The sequence below is a fragment of the Heterodontus francisci genome, chromosome 9, assembly GCF_036365525.1.
Source record: "Heterodontus francisci isolate sHetFra1 chromosome 9, sHetFra1.hap1, whole genome shotgun sequence".
NCBI classification, from domain to species: domain Eukaryota; kingdom Metazoa; phylum Chordata; class Chondrichthyes; order Heterodontiformes; family Heterodontidae; genus Heterodontus; species Heterodontus francisci.
In genome coordinates this window covers 60396401-60421409 of record NC_090379.1, presented here as the reverse complement: position 1 = coordinate 60421409, position 25009 = coordinate 60396401, and the positions used below count along the sequence as shown (strand labels likewise).

Sequence of the window (25009 nt, the reverse complement as noted above, 5' to 3'; positions counted from 1 at the left end):
TGCGCGGGTGGCCCTTCTGCTTGGAATGATGCAACTTCTTTGGTCTGAGTCTAACCTTGCTGCACACCAGGGAGTGGTCGGTGTCGCAGTCCGCACTGTGGAAGCTGCGTGTGATTTGAACACTGTTTAAGGCGGCTCGCCTTGTGACAATGAGGTCTAGCTGGTGCCAACGACGTGATCTTGGGTGCCTCCATGAAACCTGGTGACAGGGTTTAGTGTGAAAGAACGAGTTGGTGATGCAGAGGTTATGATAGGTACACAACTCAAGCAGTCTCTGCCCGTTCTCATTCATCCTTCCAACGCCATAGCGCCCAAGGCAGGAGGGCCATGAGTCATGGTCGGCCCCAACCCTGGCATTAAAGTCCCCCAGCAGGAATAGGTGTTCGGTGTTGGGGATGCTGCTAATGATGTTATGGAGTTGTTCATAGAACTGGTCTTTAGCTTCAGGTGCGGAACAGAGTGTTGGAGCATAGATGCTGAGTAGGTGTACTGGACCAGAGGTGGTGAGCAGTCGGATGGACAGTATGCGTTCCGAGCCATTTGAGGGAGGCTCTATCATGCTGAGCAAGGAGTTTCTGATGGCGAAGCCCACTCCATGCTGTCTTGGTTCTTCAGGATCCCTGCCCTGCCAGAAGAAGGTGTAGTCTTGCTCTGCTAGAGAGCCACTCGCGGGGAGGCGAGTCTCCTGAAGTGCTGCAATGTCCACATTGAGTCTACTGAGCTCGTTGTTAATGATGGCGGTCTTCCGAGAATCGTTGATTTGTGTAAGGTCTTCCGACAGGCCAGGACACATAGTTCTGACGTTCCAGCTTGCAAAGCGAAGGGCTGGTACCTTCTTTCCTTTTTTCATGTTGTTTGGTGCGGTGTATCAGTCCACCTTTCGGGCAATGACCCTGAGCTCCAAGCACCCATTGAAGCAGGCAGACTGTGGCGGGACAGAACCTTATTGACCGGGGGCTGCCCGGTTTGAGGCGGGCGGTAGCTGTCCAGTGAGGTGCAATGACCTCTCCCACCGACAAAGGCAACCCGTGGCGCCCAGTTTCTACGCCAATTTATCTGGACTTATAACCCGTAACTGCTGCCTTCCGTGTTGTTGTAGTCGCTGTGAGGCAACTATGGAGTGACCTCTCCATGGCGCATGCCTGGGCAAATTTATGGAGGTTGAGAGTTGCCCAGTCGTCAAAACCCCCCTCTCGGCCTTTCTGGTGGGGTCCAAAGGAGTGCAGGACACGACGTTTGGCACCAGTATGGCTGCAGGAACTGCCGGAAACATGCCAAAGGTGACACATGACCGCCTACGGGGTTCCGCTCCGGATTTTCTGTTAGGGTTTACTCCCTTAGCCTTGGTCTCTCCCGAGACGCCCACAAGGCAGTGGGGTTGTTGGGGCCCCTACACAGGTGTAGGATGGTGCCGGTGGGAGGAGGGGATGCAAGGGGGAGGGGTAGAGGGAGGGGGTGGGGGGGGTGCAGGGGAAGGGGGTGCGGGGTGAAGATGGTGCGAGGGGGGGCGGGCTGGGACGGGGTTGTGAGGGGGTGAGCTGAGAGGGTGGAGCAGGGAAGGGGACGGGGGTGGGGGGGGGGTGGAAGGGGGGTAAAGGGGGGGGGAGGGGGGGTGGAATCTGGTGCAGGTAATAAGCCATTTCCTCAGTGCCCACCATCGACGTCCGGAAAGCTCATCCACGTCCTTCGGGAGGTGAAGCATCATTTGGCAGACTTAGAGGTGATTACATTTGCTAAGGGTTTTTTTTTGCAGTGGTTTAAATAAAGGCATGCAGCATTGCCGACAGTGCGCTGCAGATGCTCTCCGAGCCATCTCCCGCGGGCGCTTTGAAGTTGCGGCCGTTCGTGGATGTTTTGGGTGTTCGGGGCACCTTTTCACAGGACTTCTCTCGGGTCCCGCAGCTCCTTCTTCGCCTCAATGGACTTACCGCATGCCGTGGCTGCAGACACTCTGGACTGTGAAGACAGCAGGATCGGAGATTGAAGTATCGGCAGCTGTGCTCGTCAGTTTCATCCGGATCAATTTCATTGAGAAAACAAAGAGCAGGTGTGGCTGGGGGAGGGCAGTGGGCCCAGGTAACATACACTAAACTAACTGTTAACTTTTAGATAGGGCTAAAATGAACTGATTCTTTGTACAATGCAACTTAAATGCTGGTAGCAACTAAGAATTATGAAGAAAAATACCAAAATGCAAAAATAGAGAACTATATCGCAAAATGAACTACTGCATGGAGCAAAATGCAGCAAAATATATTTTAAAATACAAATATTTTTGTTTATCTGCGTCAGAAGTTAGCATCTCCCTTTAAGAAGCCTCTGATTGTAGAGTCATACAACACTGAAACAGGCCCTTTGGCCCACTGAGTCTGTGCTGACCATCGGTTGCCCATTTATACTAATCCTATATTAATCCCATATTCCCTACCACATCCCCACTTCCCTCAATTCTCCTACCACTACCTACACTAGGGGCAATTTACAATGGCCAATTTACCTATCAACCTGCAAACCTTTGGCTGTGGGAGGGAACTGGAGTACCTGGTGGAAACCCACGCAGTCACAGAGAGAACTTGCAAACTCCACACAGGCAATACCTAGAACTGAACCCAGGTTGCTGGAACTGTGAGGCTGCAGTGCTAACCACTGCACCACTCTGCTGCCCCAAATTTGTGGGACCTCGCTGTGCACAAATTGGTTGCTGTGTTTGCCACTTTAAAAGTAATAATTGTCTGTGAAGCACTTTTGGAAGTCCTGAGAATTTGAACAATCCAATAAAAATGCAAGGTTGTTCTTTGTTTGTGTCAGTAGGTCCTGTTCGAGGACAGCCCATGTTCACACTGTGGGCACAGCCTTGCTTGAAGATATGAAATTCAGTGTGGGACGTATTTATATTTTGTATTTAAATGATGCCTGCATGTGCCAATGATGTGGCTTCTTTCTGCTGCCCCCCACCCCAAAAAGAGCCCCACAAAACACAGTGCACAGATAATCAGGTGTCATGCAGGCCCCCAGCTGCCAAGAATGAGGCATATTAATTTCACCACAAGGACATTAAATTTCAAATTGTTGCTGGGAAGGAAGAGAATGCCTATTACAAGGGCCACCAGACTGGCTGGGAAGACATTTTTGCATATTGGCAGACAGTACTTGAAAGGACAAAGGGGCTGTTCCCTGTTCTAATTTAACCCACAATGGACCTTTGATCACCAGGTATTGTGTGTAGAGGAGACATTCCAAGGTCTGCTAGGACAATACAATCCACAAGGCCAAGACTGATTAGGCCAGCTGATCACATGACTAACTGGTTGTTGCAGGTTTTATTGAATTCGCCACAGAGAATTTGAACTCAGAAAGCTGTATGCTCCTGGGCTGAGAAGACCTCTCTTCTGCCTGCTCCCATCTTGTTCTCACGGAACTCCAAAACCCACTGAAGACACATGAACCCCAAGAGAGAAAAGCCTCCTACATTGAACAAGGTTTAAGAAGAATACTGGGCCCCAAGGAAAAGCAAGGCTACTGTCAGGCAAGTTCCCCACCTACCAAGACTGAGGCACACATTATTTCACCACATGAACAGTAAAACTTAAAATTGCAAGCCCCTGACTGGAAAGACATTTGCGTAGTAACAGACAATGTTGGAACAATGAGGAACCAGTCCCTGTCCCAATACACAGAAGTCAAACCAGTTGGTCATGTGATACCTGCTGGCCAACTAGGGGAGTTTTAAATTGGAAAAACAGAATTTGAACTCAGAAAGCCATGTGTTCCCGGTTGGAACAGAACCTCCTCTCCAGTTCTGCCTGCCTCCATCTCTTTCCCATGGAACTGAATCTTGTGAAAACACATTAACTTCAAAGAGAGAAGTCTCCTACGTGAACGAGGGTTAAGAAAAACACTGGGCCCCGATGAACAGCAAGACTACCTACAATCAAGTGAGCTCGAAGCACAGTTAACAAGAAACTCTTCTGATATTGCCTCAAACCCCTCTCTACTCTGTTTTCCTCCTCTTTTCTGTCCCTATTTGCATGTGTATATCGCGTGTGCATGCTAGCGTGGGCGCGTCATATATCCGTAGGCGTCAACCATATTAGAGTTTAAGTCTATATTTTAATAAATTTCACTTTCTCCTTTAAACCTGAGAAAACCTGGTGTGTTGGTTTCTTTGCCTTATAATAGGAAAGCTGAGAACAAGGATTCACAAAAGGGGGAGCTCAAAACACAGTGTTTAAAAATAAAACCCTGTTATAATAAGACCAGGTGAAGATAGTAACAGACCCCTAGACACCTTTCTCACCTGGTCATAACACTACCTACAATCAAGGACTCGACAGCGAGCTTGAAGCACATAACAAACCCCCTTCAGAGGTTGTCTCAAACTTTTTCACTTTATTTTTCTTCTGCTCTTTTCTGTCCCTATTTGCATGCGTGTATTGCGTGTGCATGCTCGTGTGGGCGCATCGTGTATCTGTAGGCGTTAACCGAATTAGAGTTTAAGTTTAACATAATGTCTCTTTTCTTCTTTAAACCTGAGAAAACTTGTTTGTGCTGGTTTCTTTGCCTTAGAATTGAAAGTGGTGAACAAAGATTCACCAAGGGGGAGCTAAAAACACGGTGTGTTTAAAATTAAACCCTATTACAGTAAGACCAGGTAAAGGCTGAGAGGGATCCCTAAATACCTTTCTCACTTGGTCGTAACACAAGGCACTGGGTTGAAGCTCTAATTTTATGATCCTCACCCTCTGACTGCAAGGCCCACATTGTCAGTTAACCCTTCACCGCCAGCAGAGAGAGGACACCTTTGTTCCATCAGTCTGTGTGAATTCAAACTAATGCCAGGTTCAAGTTATGAGTCCTGCTATAAGCTTCACGCTGTACAGTTATTTCTAAAAAGGAAGTATTTGAAGCTTTTATTTGCATTTTTTCCATTTTGCAGAATTTGTTTTGATGTAAGGGGGCATTTTACGAGTTTGCAGTGTGGGCAGAGAATCTTACCTACTGGCTGCATCTAGCAGACATTTTGGCACATCCTGCTCCTAATTTTCCAAAAAATGAAATTAATGACAAACAACTATTGGGCCAAATGGCCTCCTTCTGTGCTTTAACCATTCTAATGATTCGATGAATTATAGATATTGTGTGCCTGAAATTCCAAAATTCCCTTCCCACCTGTAGCATGGACTCACAAAATTACCCCTTTAAGGTGATCCCCATTTTACTGGTTGGAGGCAAAGGAAGAAGCAAAGCAAGTTATGGTAATTTTCAGAATTCTGAAATATTTAAAAAATAAGACACAGCACATCTGATTCCTTAGATTGGATTATGCTCGGGTGACATGCGCAAATAAGTTAGGTGTGAAATGTAATGTTTTAACCATAAAACATACAGAAGGAAACCACAGCATAATTCAAGGATAATTTTGAGGCATTTCTGAATAACTATTAAATTGCGTATGGTCTTCCATTACTATAGAATATGAAGGTTAGACTACATTCAATTTGCAACATCAGTAATAAATTGTACAGGAATATTTTAACTGAATTCAATTACCTTTTTTACACAGCTGTCGACCTTATGAAACATGAGGTAATATTCAGTGTGGTGAGGTTGGCTGCAACTACTATCATATGCATTGGCTTCCTGCTCATGCTTCTTCCTGAAGAATGGGATGAAATAACTTTAAGGTTTATTAACAGATTAAAAGAGAAAAAAAATGAAGAACAAACAGAAGACACCACAGAGTCCAGTGTCCACACTCGGAGCAGAAGCAGAGCAAATGGAACAGTTTCAATTCCTTTAGCTTAAAAGCAGCTAAGTTTTTAAATGCACGAAGATGTATATTCTGTGAATATAATTTAGTTTTGTGAAACATTAGTATGCTATTATGACAGTATTATTTTGAAGCCAAGATCTATGGTATACAATGTAAGTATAATACAGTTAATAAATTACAAAGAATATGTTATTGCAATTTAAACTTTATAAAGTTACATGGGAATGGGTGTTAATGTCTAATAAAGTTTTTGTAAAGGTCCTTGCATTGTTTGTTTTATTATTATTTATTTAATAATACAGTTCTTTGGTTAAAAAGAACATTTTTTTTGATTGTTGTTACTGCATTCAATTGTATTCTAACACAATCAAAATAAAAGACCTATAGAGCATATGTAACAGTGTCCTGCTTTGTCAGATATAGATCATACTGTGACTTATTTGAATACTGTTTAAGTGTTGCAGTTAATGCATGGGAAATTTGTTCTCGCAGCTCATTATGAGACTGGCACACAGCCACTGCTACCCATGTTGTTTATTGGCAGTGCAGTTGCTTGGGGGGCTGTGCGGAGGAAATCAGATGTCACTGACATCACTTAAAGGCAGCCTGTACCTGTTAAAAGAGAGGTGTATTGTGGCTACTTGCAGCAGGAGGCACTTTGAAACTGGATGACATGGCTGCAAGACTTGCAGTTTCTCAGACACAACATTGGCAGTCCTTGTTCAGGCAATCAGGAGGAGGAGGGAGATCCTGTTCTCCCCAGAGGGACTAAGAGTACTCTAGGCAACAAATACATTGACAACAGGAAGAGGTAGCTTAGGGAGGCGATTGCAGGAGCTTAGACCCGAGGACCCTGGTAAAAGCAGTTCAATGACCTTCCCTGGGTTGTCAAGGTTAGGCTCCTAACTCTCAGCTCAGTTAGTCTCTGCTCATATCTGCACCAGTTGCAACTCCATTACTCATAACTCTCCCCTTTCCTGCTTCAGTAAGAAAGCTGTAACCAAGCTCTGTCACCTGCTGCAGGTGTGACTAGAGCCTCAATCCTTACCTGTGATTGTCAAGGCCGCCTTGGTCCTGAATTTCTGTTCCACACTGGTTTTGATACAGTAGATCTGGAGAAACTGTTTCCACTAGTGGGAAGGTCAGTAATCAGAGGACACCAATATAAGATAATTGGCAAAAAATCCTTGGGCGGGGGCGGGGTAGATGAGAAGAATTTCTTTTACTCAGTGAATTGTTACGATCACGGATTCATTGCCTGAAAGGCGGGTGGAAATGGATTCAATCGTAACTTTCAAAAGCAAGTGGATATATACCTAAAAATGAAAAATGTGCTGGTCTATGAGGAAAGAGCAGAGGACTGGGGCTAGTTACTGACAGATAGCTTTTTCAAAGAGCCGGTACAAGCACGATGGGCCGAATGGCCTAGTTCTATGCTGTATGATTCTATGAATCCATGTATTTCTTTTGCAAATTTTAGAAATATAACTGATTGCTTTACATAGCTGAAACTAGCCTTTATATTTTTAATGCTCCCTATTCCCCCACTAACAAGACTGGATGTCAGGATGCACATGCAATCCTGCTAATCAGCATCACAAAGCGTGTAAATGAGGAACATGTATCTCATATTTCCCTCAGTTACATTGTATTATAATATATCTGTTTATTTGTCTTATGTACACGCCTCCAAAAGAGCTAGGGTGGAAAAGGGGTGGAACCCTGGTAGATCCAAGGTTCATCCAAAATTCCACTTATCTCCTCAATGCCAATGCAATGCCCCCGTCTCCACCCCAAGAATTTAGGACCCATATGTTTGATTCCCCGCATTTCCCTTCAGGGGTGGGAAGCAGGAGTCGGGACTATTTCTGGGTCCCAAACCGGACCCTGGGGGGAAGGAGTCACCCTTTGGGATTTTCAAGGAGACGTCTCCTTAAATCGTATGGAGACAGATTCCCTGTTCAATAAAGGGCGGCAGGTGGGCTCTCGAAGCTGGAGGGCCAATCAGGCGCCTTCCAGCTTGAGAGGAGCAGCAGGTTGCAGTGGAGGGTAAGTAACCTAGAGGGTGCTTCAACATGAAGGCGCCCTCTCACCAACATTTTCAAAACTTATAGGTAACCAATAGATTCATTAGCGAGGCCACCACTTTTGGAGGGGTGGGGTTGCAGGAATACCTCCAGGCAAACAGGGAGGGCCTGTAGGCCCATCTGGAGCGCTGGCTCCTCTGGCCTGCTGCTGGGTGACCGCCTTCAGGCAGTTAAACTGCCCCACATTGCATCGGGAAACTGGAGGCCAACTGGAAAATCCCAGTCAACCTTCTTTCAGTGTGCTTAACAAGGCTCTTTAATGAGCTAATTATTCGCCCACCTGGTGGCAGTGGGTAGCCCTGCTGGTCCCAAATCTGCCTCGACAAATATGTTCGGAAACGGGAGTGGGGTTGGGAAACCAGCATACCGGCTTGCAGTGGTATTTTGGGGCCCCATCCACCTCCGTTCCTGACCTCAGTGGGGCACGAAAATTCAGCCCAATAAGACTGACAGACAAGAATGGCTAGAAAGTGAAAACAGCATGCTATTATAATAAAAGCAAAATACTGCAGATGCTGGAAATCTGAAATAAAAGCATGAAATGCTGGAAATACTCAGCAGGTCTGGCAGCATCTGTGGAGAGAGAAACAGAGTTAATGTTTCAGGTCAGCACTGAATGGCTGAATACCCATTCTTATGTTCCGCAAATGTTGATGGTAAACCTCCAGTTGGTATTTTGTTGACGAGTTAAGGTGACGGGTTTAAAGGTCTGTTCAATGTCCGCTGATCAATAGACTTTGCATGGTTTATGGTTTACTGCCCACAGCGTCCCTCAGCTTTTCTCTCATGTTTTCAGTTACAGAGGTGAGATGGTACACCAGGATGAAGAGGAGTCTTGGGAAATGGAACAAGAGTTCTGAGGGATTGACATAAGCTGAATATTCAGAGTTCTGGAGGCTGTACCACAGCTTGAGATAGTGGTTGCATGCAGGGAGAAATGAAATTTGTTGGCTAGCTGGTGGAAGGGCATAATCTGACCTATTCTGTTACCTCTTTCACTGTATCTTTCGATGCCAAAATAAAGACAGGAATCATAGAATCATAGAAAGTTTAAGGCACAGAAAGAGGCCACTTGGCCCATCATGTCTATGCCGGCCAAAAAACGATCCACCTATTCTAATCCCACCTTCCAGCATTTAGTCCGTAGTCCTGCAGTTTACGGCACTTGAGGTTCATATCCAGACTCCTTTTGAATGAGTTGAGGGTCTCTGCCTCAACTACACTTTCAGACAGTGAGTTCCAGATCATCACCCTCTGGGTGAAAACGTTTTTACTCATCTCCCCTCTAATTTTTCTTCCAATCACTTTAAATCTATGCCCCCTCATCACTGACCTCTCTGCTAAGGTGAATAGACCCTCCACCTCCATCCTATCCAGGCCCCTCAAAATTTTGTACATTTCAATCAGATCTCCCCTCAGCTCTCTCTGTTCCAAGGAGAATAACCCCAGCCTATCCAATCTTTCCTCATAGCTGCGTTTTTCCAGTCCTGGCAACATCCTCATAAATCTCCTCTGCACCCTCTCTAGGGCAATTACATCCTTCCTGTAATGAGTTGACCAGAACTGCACACAGTACTCAAGTTGTGGCCTAACCAATGAGTTATACAGTTCTAGCATAACCTCCCTGCTCTTGTATTCTATACCTCGGTTAATAAAGGAAAGGATTCCATATCCAATTTCTTAACCACCTTATTGACCTGTCTCGCTACCTTCAGGGATCTGAGGACATTCACTCCAAGGTCCCTTACTTCCTCGACACTTCTCAGTATTTTCCCATTTATCGTGTATTCCTTTGCCTTGTTTGACCTCCCCAAATGCATCACCTCACACTTCTCCAAGTTGAATTCCATTTCTGCCCATCTGACCAGACCATCAATATCTTCCTGCAGCCTACAGATATCCTCTTCGCTATCTACCACATTGTCAATCTTTGAATCATCCACAAACTTCTTGATCTTGCCCCCTACATTTACGTCCAAATCGTTAATATACACCACAAAAAGCAGGGGAGCCAATACTGAGCCCTGCGGAACGCCACTGGTAACAGCCCTCCAGTCGCTAAAACAGCCGCCACCAATTACCCTTTGTTTCCTGCCACTGAGCCAATTTTGTATCCACCTTGCTGCATTTCCCTGGATCCCATGGGATTATTTTTACCTGTCTGCCATGTGGGACCTTGTCAAATACCTTGCTAAAATCCATGTAGATCACATCAACTGCACTAGCCTCATCTATCTTCCTTGTTACTTCTTCAAAAAATTCGATCAAGTTGGTCAAACAAGATCTTCCCTCAACAAACCCTTGCTGACTATCCTTGAGTAACCTGTGCCTTTCTAAATGACAGTTTATCCTGTCTCTCAGAATAGATTCCAATAATTTGCCCACTAATGAGGTTAAACTGACTGGCCTGTAATTATTCAGTCTATCCTTCGCTCCCTTTTTAAACAGAGGTACAAAGTTAGTAATTCTCCAATCCTCTGGCACCACACCTGTATCCAGTGAGGACTGGAAAATGATGGTCAGACCCTCTGTTATTTCCTCTCTTGCTCCTTTTATCAGCCTACGATATATTTCAACTGGCCCTGGTGATTTATCAACTTTCAAGGATGCTAATCCCATTCATACTTCCTCTCTCCCTATGTTTATCACATCCAATATTCACACTCTTCCTCCTTAACTACAATATCTGCATTGTCCCCCTCTTTTGTGAAGACAGACGCAAAGTATTCATTAAGAACCATACCAACATCTTCCGCTCCTATGCATAGGTTATCTTTTTGATCTTTTATATGCTCTACACTCTCCTTAGTTATCCTCTTACACTTAATGTATTGATAAAAACATCTTTGGGTTCACCTTGATTTTGCTTGTCAATATTCTTTCATGCCCCCTCTTTATATTTAGAGATACAGCACTGAAACAGCCCCTTTCAACCCACTGAGTCTATGCCAACTAACAACCACCCATTTATACTAACCCTACAGCAATCCCATATTTCCTACCACCTACCTACACTAGGGACAATTTACAATTGCCAATTTACCTCTCACCTGCAAGTCTTTGGCTGTGGGAGGAAACCGGAGCACCCAGCGAAAACCCACGCGGTTACAGGGAGAACTTACAAACTCCGCACAGGCAGTACCCAGAATTGAACCTGGGTCCCTAGAGCTGTGAGGCCGCGGTGCTAACCACCACGCTACTGTACCGCCTTTCCTTTTTGATTTCACCTCTCCACTTTCTGTACTCCTCTCGGCTTTCTGTAGTATTGAGTTCTCGGTGTCGGACTTAAGCTTTCCTTTTCTGCCTTATCTTATTCTGTAGGCTCCTTGACATCCATGGGGCTCTAGATTTGGCTGCCTCACCCTTTTTCTTTGTGGGACCATGTTTACCCTAAACCCCTTGAATCTCCCCTTTGAATGCCTCCCACTGTTCTGACACTGATTTACCTTCAAGCAGTTGTTTCCTGTCCACTTTCACTAAATCTCTCCTCGGTTTAGTAAAATTGGCCTTGCCCCAATTGAGAACTCTAACTCCTATTCCAGCTCTGTCCTTTTCCATAATTATGTTAAAACTGACTAAATTATGATCACTACCACCAAAATGCTCTCCCACTGCCACTCTTTCCACCTGCCCATCTTCATTTCCTAAAACTAAGTCTAAAACTGCGCCCTCTCTTGTTGGACTTGCTATACACTGGGCAAAAAAATTCTCCTGAATGCACCTCAAGAATTCTGCTCCTTCAATTCCTTTCACATTAAAACTATCCCACTTAATATTGGGCTAACTAAAATCCCCTACTATTACTGCCTTATCATTCTTGCACTTCTCAGAGATTTGCCTACATATCTGCTCTTCTATCTCCCTTTGACTGTTGTGGGGGTCTATAGTACACTCCCAACAGTGTGATTGACCCTTTTTTGTTCCTTAGCTCAATCCATATGGCCTCATTTGATGAACCTTCCAACATATCATCCCTCCTCACAGCTGTGATAGTTTCCTTGACCAGAATTGCCACTTCCCTCCTTTCTTATCCCCCTCCCTATCGCGTCTGAAAACCCTGTAACCAGGAACGTTGAGCTGCCATTCCTGTCCCTCTTTAAGCCATGTTTCTGTATTGGCTATGATATCATACTGCCCTCAGTTCATCTTCCTAATTTGCTATACTCCTTGCATTGAAATAGATACTCTTGAGCACTGCCAAACTTTTTTTTTTATTTTATAGCCCTCGTTTCCTCTGTCTTCCAGACTCATCCATTAATTTTCCGCCTTCCATTTTAATTTCTGATTTTGTCCCAGCTGAGTCTACACTCAGATCCTCATCCCCCTGTCAAGCTAGTTTAAACCCTCCCTAACAACACTAGCAAGGAACTCAGTCGCGGCTCTATTCAGGTGCAACCCGTCCGGCCTGTACAGGTCCCACCTCTCCCAGAGCTGGTCCCAATGTCCCAGGAATCTGAAGCCCTCCCTCCTGCACCAGCTTTCCAGCCATGCATTCATCTGTCTTATCCTTCTATTTCTATACTCACTTGCAAGTGGCATTGGGAGCAATCTGGAGATTCATACTTTTGAGGTTCCTGCTTGCTAATTTCTTACTTAGCTCCCTAAATTCTGACTGCAAGACCACATCCCTCTTTCTACCTATGTCGTTGATTCCGATGTGGACCACAACTGCTGGCTGTTCACCCTCCCCCTTCAGGATGCTCTGCAGCCGCTCAGTGACATTCTTGACCCTGGCACCAGGGAGGCAACACACCATCCTGGATTCATTTCTGCGGCCACAGAATTGCCTGTCGGTTCCCATGACTATTGAATCACCTATCACTATGGCTCTTCCAGTCTTCCCTGTACCACCTTGTGCAGCTGAGCCACCTGTGGTGCCATGGACTTGGCTCTGGCTGCATTCCCCAGGTGAAGCATCACTTTCCTCACTGAATACCTGTTGTAGAGTGAGATGCACTCAGGAATGAACGAAGAAACCAGGCCAGGTGCATGGTGCAACAACAGATTCATAACACATTAATTCCCAGTGTCTCTGCAGGTCAGGCGTGACTCAGCTTACTATTTAACAGGCTGTGTGGGCGCCTGGACTGCAGGCAGGATCCAGGACGGTAACTCTTTAACCGTAGCTGGTGAATTTGTAACAGGGGCAGAGCTTGTTGTCGCGCAACCCCCGGGAGAGCGCGTGGCGTTACCCCGGTAACAGAAGGCCCCGGTAAATTAAAGTGCGAGAGGATCGGACACTGCAGGATTCCCCTGGTGGATCATTGCAATACAAACCTCCGACCGGGATCTGTGGAATAAAACGCGCAACGCACACACACACACACACACACAAAGCCTTCGGCAATAGGAAAGCTCCCTGAGTCTGGATGCTTTAGACTGTCCGCAGGGAAGATGGGCTCAGGTTCGTCAAAAGCCCATCACAAGGTGATCAAGGTAACGCCGGTGCCCGCGGCAGAGGCGGACACTTTCCCCACAATGGACCGGGACGGCATCTCCACCAGTCGTGGGGCGGACGTCTCGCACTGGCTTGTGACCGCCGGGGACTGTCTGACACACAGCGATCTGAAGGCAGCTGCTCCGTCGAGAAGAAGCGAACTTCCTCCACTGAAGGGGGCGGGATGTGGCACTCGCACTCTGCCCAGTCTCAGGCAAGGTAAGGTAATCAACCTCCTTCCAGCTAGTCCAAAACGATACTGCTTCCAGCAACTTGTGGTCGATGCTGCTTTACCCCGAGTTCTTGAGTGGGTTTTTAAAAACTGCAAAACTTCAGCCAGGTTTTATACACGTTCTCTGAATTGTTTATATTTCACAGTGGAAGTTTAGTGAAAGATTCGTGAAGCCCATGTGCATATTTCGCAGATGAACACTTGAAACGCCATAGCATACAAGGTTATGGGCCAAGTGCTGGAAAATGGGATTAGGATAGATAGGTACTTGATTTTTTTTAAGATAGGTACTTGATTTTTTTTAAGATAGGTACTTGATTTTTTTTATTTCCAAAACATACTTTATTCATAAAAATCTGTTAAAAATACATTACAAAACAGTTCCAAACAGCACCAAGTCAAACAATACAAAGAGTGCAAAGGAGAACAGTTTCCTTCAATACAGGAGTGAGTTGCCTCACAACCCTTCCATTTCATTTTACATGCCATGTACATTTTACAGCAAACAAATATTTTCCGGATACAGTTCGAGGGGTTTTCCATGGATCCAGCCCCTCAGTTCAGCTTGGTGAGAAGACCTTCTTTCCCCATTGAGCCTTTGCTGTGGCTGTCCCAAGCTTTAGTGCATCCCTCAGCACGTAGTCCTGGACCTTGGAATCTGGCAGTCTGCAACATTCAGTCGTGGACAACTCTTTGCGCTGGAAGACCAGCAAGTTTCGGGCAGACCAAAGGGAGTCTTTCACCGAATTGATAGTCCTCCAGCAGCAGTTGATGTTTATCTCGGTGTGCGTCCCTGGGAATAGCCCGTAGAACACAGACTCCTATGTTACAGGGCTGCTTGGGATGAACCTCGACAAAAACCACTGCATCTATTTCCACACCTGCTTTGCAAAGACACATTCCAGAAGGAGATGGGCAACCGTCTCTTCCCCACCACAGCCACCTCGAGGGCATTGTGCGGAGGGGTTGAGACTTCAGGCGTGCAGGAAGGATCTGAGAAAGAGGGCTCTTCTCATCACCAGCCAAGCTACATCTTGGTGCTTGTTTGAAAGTTCTGGTGATGAGACATTCCGCCAAATGACTGACCACTGCCTGATGGATTGGTGGTCAAAGGTGTTTTTCCGCAGAAACTTTTCCACGAAGGATAGGTATGGCACGGTCCAACTGGATGGAGCGTTCCACGGCAATATGACCAGGCCCATCCTTCGCAACACCAGGGACAGATAGAACCTCAGCATGTAGTGACACTTGGAGTTTGCGTACTGAAGGTCTACATACAGCCGCACACGAAGGTAGTCATCAGGATGAGGGCGATGTCGGGTACATTTTTCCCGCCCTTATCTAGAGATTTGAACATTGTGTCCCTCCAGTCCCGGTCCATTTGAAGATAGGTGCTTGATAGCCACCACAGACACGATGGGCCAAAGGGCCTGTTTATGTGTTGTATAACTCCATCACTCAATTTAGTCGGGTGTAAACACTTTGATATTTTATTGGGCAGAGGAGCAGCCCTTATAGGAGAATCTGTGCAAATAATTGCATTTTGCATTCAGCAGGCTTTCTGGTTCCAGAAATACCTTTGTACATTTTGGCTTGCTACACACATGTAATGAGATGCTCAGATATGGTTTGATCTCTGACGTCAATGTATGCAAATAAAGGCTTTTGCCATTTGATGCATCACATGGAACATGGGGTTAGAAGTGAGTCGTCAGGATTTGACAGGATTTTGATCGCCGCTGTGGCTCTGTGGGTAGCACTTTTGCCTCGGAATCACAAGATTCTGGGTCCAAGTCCCACTCCAGGGCTTTTTAAGCACAGAAGTCAAAGCTGACACTCCAGTTTAGTACTGAGGGAGTACTGCACTGTCAGAGATAAAGCATGGCTACCCGACATGTGTCTGGTTCAGGTCGGGTTGGGTCGCACTTCTGGGTCTGGCATTCGGGCTCAGGTCTGGCCGGGTCGGATATGCTCTATCATCACCTCTGGTAAATAGCTCCAATGTTAATGTACTTTTTGGACTTGAAAGGTGGTTTTGTTACAGTTACTTTAAGCTTGTGCAGATAAGCAACCAAGTGAAAAACGGAAGGTAGGTTAACTGATGGTTGGGTTGGGCCGGCTCACGTGCGGGAAAAAGTGAAAGGACTCGAGCCTGGTCGGGCTCGGGTCAGGTTTCATTTGCAGACTGGAGCAGGCCTTTAGTCAGAGGTGCTGTCCTTCAGATGAGATGTTACACTGATGCCCCATTCGCCTGCTGGGGGGATGTAAAAGATCCAATGGCACTATTTCGAAGAGCAGGGGGGTTAGCCCTGCTGTTCTGGCCAATATTTATCTCTCAATCAACATCACAAAAACAGTTTATCTGGTCATTATCATATTGCTTTGTGGGTGTTTGCCGTGTGCAAATTGGCTGCCATGTTTCCTGCATTATATCAGTGACTATACTTCAAATTGGATTAGCATATTAAGAAACCACAAAAGTCCGCGTGTATCAAGCCTGTGTCCTCAGTACCTTGCTCTACGGCAGCGAGGCCTGGACAACGTATGTCAGCCAAGAGCAACGTCTCAATTCATTCCATCTTCACTGCCTCCGGAGAATCCTTGGCATCAGGTGGCAGGACCATATCTCCAACACAGAAGTCTACGAGGCGGCCAACACCCCCAGCTTATACACCCTACTGAGCCAGCGGCGCTTGAGATGGCTTGGCCATGTGGGCCGCATGGAAGATGGCAGGATCCCCAAGGACACATTGTACAGCGAGCTCGCCACTGGTATCAGACCCACCGGCTGTCCATGTCTCCACTTTAAAGACGTCTGCAACGGCGACATGAAGTCCTGTGACATTGATCACAAGTCGTGGGAGTCAGTTGCCAGCGATCGCCAGAGCTGGCGGGCAGCCATAAAGGCGGGGCTAAAGTGTGGCGAGTCGAAGAGACTTAGCAGTTGGCAGGAAAAAAGACAGAAGCGCAAGGGGAGAGCCAACTGCGAAACAGCCCTGTCAACCAATTTTATCTGCAGCACCTGTGGAAGAGTCTGTCACTCTAGTATTGGCCTTTATAGACACTCCAGGCGCTGCTCCACAAAACACTGACCACCTCCAGGCGCTTACCCATTGTCTCCCGAGTCAAGGAGGCCAAGAATACTTCAAAAGTACTTCGTTGGCTGTAATGTGCTTTGAGACGTCTGGTGCTTGTGAAAGGCGCTATACGAATGCAAGTCTTTCTTTTCTTTGGATTGAGGCATGTCAGCTGAAAGACAGCCAGCAGAGGTGCAAAACATCAGAGAATAATTATGCCCCATGGAGTTCCAGCAGGGAAAGTTTTAGTGCAATTTTAAGCAGAAGCTTGATGTGCTAGGACTACTCCCATGGACGAATCAGATAAGCATATTGAGAAACCACAGAAAGCTCTCCCTGGCTCATGTGTGCATTTTGCGTGGGAGTCGGGTCAGAAATTTCTGTCTGCAACTTTGCACAGGACATCAACAACTGGGTAAGTCATTATGGCTTTGGATTTTCCAGTACCTGCTGCTATGGACATGAAGGGAGATTTGAGAGGGAATTGGCAATTCTTCCAATCTCAATGGCAGAATTGTGAGATTGCCACAGAGTTGGACAAGAAACCCGAACAGATAAGAGTAGCAACTCTGTTAACATTGATGAAGAAATGTAACAAGTTGTTTGCACCCTAGATCTCGTTGAGGAGAAGAAAAGCAAGACCTGGGAGATTTTGGAGGCCTTGAGGTCCCATTTTGAGCACTCTACTAATGTTATTTATGAATACTATGTCTTTAACACTAGAGCTCAGGAAGAGAAGGAGAATATTGATCGATATTAGACTGTATTGAGAGATCTAGCTGAGTCTTGTGAGTTTTGGGCAACTGAAGGGTGATTTCATAAGAGATAGGATTGTGTTAGGAACAAGAGATCCCGCTGTGAGAGCACATCTGCTGAGAAGTGAAGCTTACTCTCAAGAAAGCTATTGACATGTGCAGAAACTCTGAGATGGCTAACCAACAGCTGAAGAGTATTGATGGGAGAGCCGACGAGGCTGTGCACTAGGCTGAGAGGCAGTCCAACTCTTCCAAGCACAAGTCAATAATGAAAAGGAAGGACAACTTTCAGATGGACCAGCTGAAAGACCAAGGCCAGAGTACTGGATGTAAATACTGTGGAAAACACCACAAGAAGGAAAAGGAAGCATGTCCAGGGAAAAGCAGTGCTCTAACTGCAAGAAGCTGAACCAGTTTGCACACAAGTGCTTTTCTAGAAAGAAGAAAAGCAAACCTGTAAAGATAGTTGCTGGAGAGATGTCAGATGATGATTCTGATGAATCATTCTACCCCCTAGAACAGGTTGGCACATTATATCTTGAGGTAGAAAATGGTTTGCGACTGTTGAAATGATAACTGCAGAGGAGAGCATCAAGTTAATGTGAAGTATCAGATAGACACTGGTTCTCCATAATGTCATGAGCTTCGCAGACTTGTGTGAAGTTACACAAGAAGGTGACCTGAATATGAAGCCGTTGAATGTAAATTTGAGGCTCTATGATGGAACGATGCTCACCCCAAGAAGACAAACTAAGCTGAGAGTCCAATACAATTGGAAGAAAGAAGAAGTTAAGCTCCAGATAGTGGACACTAAGCAAACTGCCCTCATCTCAGCTGAAACAAGTCAAAAGCTGGTAACCCTCCATGTATCAGAAGAGACTTGCAGTATTTCACATGACACCAAACCATTCACTGCTGAACAGTTCCTAACAGATTACAAAGATATTTTCACAGGTCTTGAATGCCTTTCTAGTGAATATCATCTTGAAGTAGATGAGTGTGTGAGGCCAACTCAACATCCTCCAAAGAGAGTTCCAGCTGCCCTGAATTCCAGTCTGAAAGGCAAGATCAAGGAGCCTGAAAAGATGGAACTAATCAAGAAAGTGACAACTCCAGACTGGATAGCAGCACGGAAGCAATGAAAAAATCTGGAAAGCTGATAGTGTTTAGATCCAAAGAACCTTGTCATGGTCCTGTAGTTTTTTTTTCGGAATATGCGGTTTGCCTTGAAGGCTTGCAAGGGATCAGTATTGCTTTTTAAGAGCCGGCAAGCCTTAGGAGTTACAGGACGATGCATTTTCATTGCCTTAGAAACAGCCATTTGGAGACTGCGATTCAAAGGGTGCATTCTCGATACCATGGAAACAGCCACTGGGAGTGAGCCTGATGAGATACATTTGTTTCAACTCAATTTTGAACTGGGTGATCAGGAGTGAGTGATAAGATCAAAGTGAAATAACAGAAAGCCAAATTTCACTGTGATAAAGCTGTCAAATTGTTGCCAGGGCTGAGGGTTGGAGAGCTGGCCAGAGTGCAAACATTCAACACACTCAAGAAAAATCAGCCCACTTGGAAACTTGGGACTTGCATGGAGATGTTGTCACCTCAATCATACACGGTGAAGGTGAATGACCAGATCTTTCGTCGCAACTTCAAACATCTACACTCAACTGGGGAAGCTGCTCCTTCACAGCAAACAGCTGATGAGACAGATCTGCTTTTGCCAAATGAACAGAGAACTGAATGATCATCAGTCCCAGAGGTCAACCATACTCCAACAAGCACAACAGATCAGCAGCAACACTCACTACAGCAACAGCATTCTCCAGAGAAGCAACACCAGCAACATCATTCAGAGGAACAGAAGACACCAGACAACCAACCAACAAGAACTTGAATGCATGCCATAAAACAATCGGAACGTTGTAAGGATGAAGTGTGAAACTCTTGTGGAGAGACAGACAAAATTGAAAGGACAGGAAAGAACAAACATTTTTTTTATTCGTGATGATTTTCTTTATGGACTGGAATCTGAGGAAAGGACTCCTTTATCATGAACAAATCGCTGATCTGGAAGAAAGTCTAAATGAAGACATTAAGAACAATTAAATTTGAACTCAAAGAAAATATTTGATTCTTGGATTCTGTAAAGAGACTGACAATGAATAGACTCAGTGAAAACACATTTTTTCAAATATTTGTCATTGCGTGAGAAAAAAAGTGGAATTGGATATCACTTTCTTGGAAAACAGGAAGTTACAAAATTTAACTTTCAAACATTCATGTAGATGGATTAATTTGCAAACAATTCTGCATACAGTTTTTTTTCCGAAAAAAGGGAGATGTTTGGATTGATACCTTTGTACACTTTGGCTTGCCGTGCATATGTAATGAGATGCTCAGATATGGTTTGACCTCTGATCTCAATGTATGTAAGTAAAAGGTTCTCACCATTTTGTATGCGCATCATGGAACACTTTCAAGCTCCGTTGAGTTTGTTTTCCCTGTTCAGTGTAATCTCCATTGCATCAGGGAACCCAGGGATTTGTTAATACTTCTGTGTAGTGCATTTTAATTTGTTAATTATTGCCTAGATTTACATATTACTATGGTATTTTTTTCCTAGAGGGCAATGAGGTCATTAGTTCTTGTCCTGTTAATGTTTGACTTCCTTTTTGACAAATTATATCTGTCTTTTAAGTACCCAGGACTATTTTATTTGATACCACTTTGGACAACAGGGAAACGAGCATCATTAAAAAACATCCACCTCGAAGATTTGAGGTAAGAGAAGCATTTTAACTGCAGTATTTTGTACCGTCAACAAGCTGAATCAGCTCTAACTTAATCAAACAGTGAATTAACTTCTTTCCCAATTAAAAAACTAAGACCAAGTGCAGTTTTCTAAATATGGGATATTATCATACTATAGTGTAGTACAGCACTGTTCCACAATTCTTATAATTATCTTAGTGCTGGTTAACAAGCAAAAGCAACCATTATACAGCATTCAGGTCACATTACAGAACAAAAGTATATATCAATTGAAAAATATACTAGGTGAAAAGCATCCAATTTATTGTTTGTCACAAAGTTAAACATCAACATAGGTATAACTATTTGTTTTATTCTATGTGTTTTAGAGACTTGAACCCATCAATAGTTGTACAGTGATAACCTCGGAAAAACTTCTGGAAAAGCAGCGAGTAGCAAATGCATGCAAAGCACAGGTGAATATTCCACACTAGGTGAATACAAGTATCTTGTATTAAAGTGTAAACTATGGGGATAATGTGGGTAGGCTCTGCTGCTGTCGAGGGTCAGACAATTTTTATGCACCAATTATTTTATATTTTACGTCCAATCCTCCTTGGGCCACGTCATGCAGCATACCCTGATCAAGATGGTAAGCAGACAATATAGAATCAGAAAATGTTTAGAGTACAGGAGGTCAGTCGGGCCGTCGTTTCCGTTCCAGCTCCCTGTAAGAGCAGTTCAGCTAGTCCCACTCTCGCGCCTTTTCCCTGTCGCCCTGCAAATTTTTTCTCTCCATATAATTATCCAATTCCCTTTTGAAAGCCACAATTGAATCTGCCTCTACCACAGTCTAAGGCAGTGCATTCCAGATCCTAACCACTTGCTGCATTGAAAGTTTTTCCTAATGACACCTTTTGTTCTTTTGCCATTCACCTTAAATCAATGTCAATGTCTTCTGATTCTTGACCATTCCACCAATGGGGCAGATTCTCTCTGTTCCAACTGCTCATGATTTTGAACACCTCTATCAAACTGCTTCTCAACCTTCTCTTCTTTAAGGAGAACAGCTCCAGCTTCTCTAGTCTATCCACGTAACTGAAGTCCCTCATTCCTGCAACTATTCTTGTAAATCTTTTCTGCACCCTCTCTAAAGCCTTAACATCCTTCCTAAAGTGTGATGCCCAGAATTGGACACCATACTCCAGTTGAGGCAGAACCAATATTTTATAAATGTTCAACACAACTTCAGAAAATACTGAAAATACTCAGCAGGTCATGCAGCATCTGTGCATAGAGAAATAGAGTTAACGTTTCAGGTTTATTACCTTTCATCAGAACTGATTCTGATGGATCAGAAGTGGTTCTGGTGAAAGGCCCTCGACCTGAAACATTGGGCGGGATTTTTATTTGTTCGTGAGGGCAAGAAAGGGGTCAGGTGGTCACTTAAACCCATATCTTAGGTCAGCTTGCCAGTTTTCTGACACAAAACTGGCAAGCTCCGAGTTTAAATAGTAGCAACGGGAGCCCGAAGAGTCAACCTGCCTGCTCTGTGCAAATGGGCACTTAAGAAGATAAGAACATAAGAAACAGGAGCATGAGTAGGCCATTCAGCCCCTCAAACCTGCCCCACCATTCAATAAGATCATGGCTGATCTGTCCCAGGCCTCAACTCCTCTTTCGGGCCTGCTCTGCCTAACCCTTGACTCACTGAGATTTCAAAAATCTGTCTACCTCCTCCTTAAATAAATTTAGTGACCTAGCCTCCACAACTCTCTGAGGCGGAGAATTCCAGAGTTTCACCACCCTCTGAGAGAAGAAATTCTTTTACATCTCAGTTTTAAATGTGTGCCCCCTTATTCTATAACTATGTCCCCTAGTTCAAGATTCCCCCACTAGTGGAAACATCTTCTCAACATCTACCCTGTCAAGCCCCCTTAAAATCTTATATGTTTCTATAAGATCACCTCTCATTCTTCCAAACTCCAATGAATAAAGGCCTAACCTGTTTAGCCGTTCTTGATAAGACAACCCCTTCATCCCAGGAATCAGCCTAGTAAACCTTTTCTGAACTGCCTCCAATGCTAGTATATCCTTTTTTAAATACGAGGACCAAAACTGTACGCAGTACTCCAGGTGTGGCCTCACCAACACCCTGTACAGTTGTTACAAGACTTCCCTATTTTTAAACTCTAACCCCCTAGCAATAAAGGCCAAAATTCCATTTGCCTTCCTAATTACTTGTTGCACCTGCATGTTAACCTTTTGTGTTTCATGCACAAGAACACCAAGATCCCTCTGTACTGCACTATTTTGTAGTCTTTCTCCATCTAAATAATAATCTGCCTTTTTATTCTTCCTACCAAAGTGGATTACCTCACACTTTCCTACATTGAACACCATCTGCCAAGTATTTGCCCACTCACTTAACCTATCTATATTCCTTTGAAGATTCTTTGTGTCCTCATCACAACATGCCTTCCCACCTATTTTTGTATCGTCAGCAAATCTGGATACACTACACTCTGTCCCTTCCTCTGAGTCATTAATATAGTTAGTAAATAGTTGAGGCCCTAGGACCGATCCTTGTGGCACCCCACTAGTTACGGCTTTCCAACCTGAAAAAGACCCATTGATCCCGACTGTCTGCCTTCTGCGTGTTAGCCAGTCCTCAATCCATGCCAACACATTACCCCCAGTACCCTGAGCTCTTATTTTGTGCAATAACCTTTTATGTGGCACCTTATCAAACGCCTTCTGAAAATCCAAATACACATCTACCAGTTCCCCTTTATCCACTCTACTTGTTAAATCCTCAAAGAACTCTAACAAATTTGTCAAACATGATTTCCCTTTCATAAAACCACGTTGACTCTGTTTGATTGCATTATGTTTTTCTGTTCTGTTATGTTCTGCTATTTCTTCCTTAATAATGGACTCTAGCATTTTCCCAATGACTGATGTTAAGTCTATTAACAAGCTTTTCATCAGCTTGAGAAAGGGCCAGTTTTGGATTTTCTTTCTAAGGTGCAGGTTTGATGCATCATCTGAACCACAATGGGGAGGAGGAGGCGGTGACATAGTGGCGAGTTCGAATGGCGGGACAGAGGCAAGAGGCAACATTGAAGAGGGAAGGCTGAGAGAAGGCCCTCACTCACAGGCAACCAGTTGTGCTCAGTGAGAAGAATTGCCTTTCAATTCTTTGCAATCTTAACAAAGGCATTTTGGGGGAGGAGGGGGCTGGGATTGGCGGGTGGGTGGTGGGTGTACAGGTCCTTCTGCTAAAGGATCTCATGGGTTCATGGTGAGGAGAGGGGGTTTCAGGAAGACTACATTCCATTGCCAACAAAAGAAGGGCATTAGAGGAAATGTGATCAAGCTTCTCCAAGCTTGCTCCGACCAGCGATGAGGAGCAGCATCTTCTGGAGCGGAGACAGACCCCTGGGCAATGGAGGTGAAGGGGTGAGGAAGGAGGGGCAGGAAGACTTCAGACTGTCGACCTTACACAATCTTCACCAGCACACTCCATCACTCCGATAACCCTCACTTCCCTTTCTCCTGTGATTCGCCAATGTGAAATGGGAACACACAAGTCAGCCTTCGTGCAACAACTTTCCCAATGCTTTATCACTTAACAATTCACTTTTATTTCCACCAGAAACACCCAAGTGACCTTCAAAGTGACATTACCAATGCAGTGGCCTGCACTCACGGCCACTCCTACGACGTGCTCCCCTGTAGCTGAGGATGAGGTGGAGGTAGACTGCTTGCTAGTGCCTGTATGGGACTGAGATGCCCATGGAGGTCGGCTTGGGCATGGAGGTGCCAGGAGCACCTCCAAAGGCTGCTGTACCGGCATCACTACAGGGTGGAACACCACAGATGCTTTGTGCATTGGAGGGGTCATGGGGGAAGATGATGATGTAGACCCATGAGAGGTGGCGAGCTCATCATCATCTGTCGCCTCCTCAGCCCTTTCGCGGTACCCTTGATCGCTGGAGGGAACCATCAGCTGGGCGCAGCTGGCATCTATTCCATGCTTCATTGTGCCACTGACTGGTCAGTGCTGCAGACTGTGGCATGCATTCCATAAATGTAAGTGCGCTGTTCCTGCATTCACTCTTGAGTGCTGCAGCATATGGCTCTCCATGAGGTAGCCACTGTTTCAATGGAGGAGTTCAGGTGCACAAAGCACTGGGACATTGTGGCACAAATAAAATGAGTGGACTCCTCCATTCTCATCCCATGACTCAGCAGTGCCTCGAGTAAATCGAACATGTGGCACACATATGACGCTGGTTCTCCAGGTAGACCCACCTGTTTCGTGACTCCCTAGGCTCTGCATCTCTGCCCTGCTGAGCAGGGCTATGAATATTCTCCATCGTCCGAGGAGGACCAGCCACAGCTGACTCTGCCTCGGCTGAATTCTCCAGCTCTGATGTGAGGTGCGATTCACCTTGTGCCACCCTCTGTAATAACGTACGAGGACCCACCGAGGATTGAGTGTCTGTGCTGGTGGAGGGTGCGCAGGAAAGATGTGACGGTGCAGGCTCCAAGGTGTCTTCCTCTACTGACTCCTTGGGAACTTGTTGTCTTTATGGGGACTCCTGTCCCTCTGCGGCTGGCCCTGTGGGATACATAAGTGAAGAAGGTTATGAGAGATTGGGACAGTTGACATGCTCACGCTGCTAAAATCAATGAAATGACAGCTCATGCATTGACAGCTCGTTGCACAGGAAGTATTGCATTGCATTCTCCTGAACATGGAGTTGTTGAGATGTTTCCACCCTGTCTATGGCAGACCCCTGTTTCTCCATCCCCAGCGTCCCTGTGGCTTGACACTTTGGCCACATCAAGGCCAGCTCCTCAAAGTCCATCTATGACACTCGCTGTG

General features: G+C 45.3%; 2 protein-coding genes and 1 long non-coding RNA gene across 4 annotated transcripts in view; 2 read left to right on the top strand and 1 right to left on the bottom strand.

Annotated features, from left to right (window-relative positions):
* slc35f4 (solute carrier family 35 member F4) overlaps positions 1-5824 on the top strand; it is a 210542-nt gene extending 204718 nt beyond the window's left edge. The window contains exon 7 of the mRNA XM_068039212.1: positions 5564-5824. Within this exon, the coding sequence (XP_067895313.1) occupies positions 5564-5805 (242 nt within the window). The 3' untranslated portion in view covers positions 5806-5824. The remainder of the gene's footprint in view (positions 1-5563) is intronic.
* Positions 1-13497, bottom strand: part of LOC137373811 (uncharacterized) — a 53153-nt gene extending 39656 nt beyond the window's left edge. For both annotated transcript variants that reach the window (XR_010975705.1, XR_010975706.1), the window contains exons 1-2: positions 13138-13497; positions 5551-5656 (exon numbers count right to left, since the gene is read on the bottom strand). This is a non-coding gene — a long non-coding RNA (uncharacterized lncRNA). The remainder of the gene's footprint in view (positions 1-5550; positions 5657-13137) is intronic.
* Positions 12986-25009, top strand: part of LOC137373810 (factor associated with metabolism and energy-like) — a 43463-nt gene continuing 31439 nt past the window's right edge. The window contains exons 1-3 of the mRNA XM_068039213.1: positions 12986-13516; positions 20063-20145; positions 20505-20591. Coding sequence (XP_067895314.1) covers positions 13255-13516; positions 20063-20145; positions 20505-20591 — 432 coding nt within the window. The 5' untranslated portion in view covers positions 12986-13254. The remainder of the gene's footprint in view (positions 13517-20062; positions 20146-20504; positions 20592-25009) is intronic.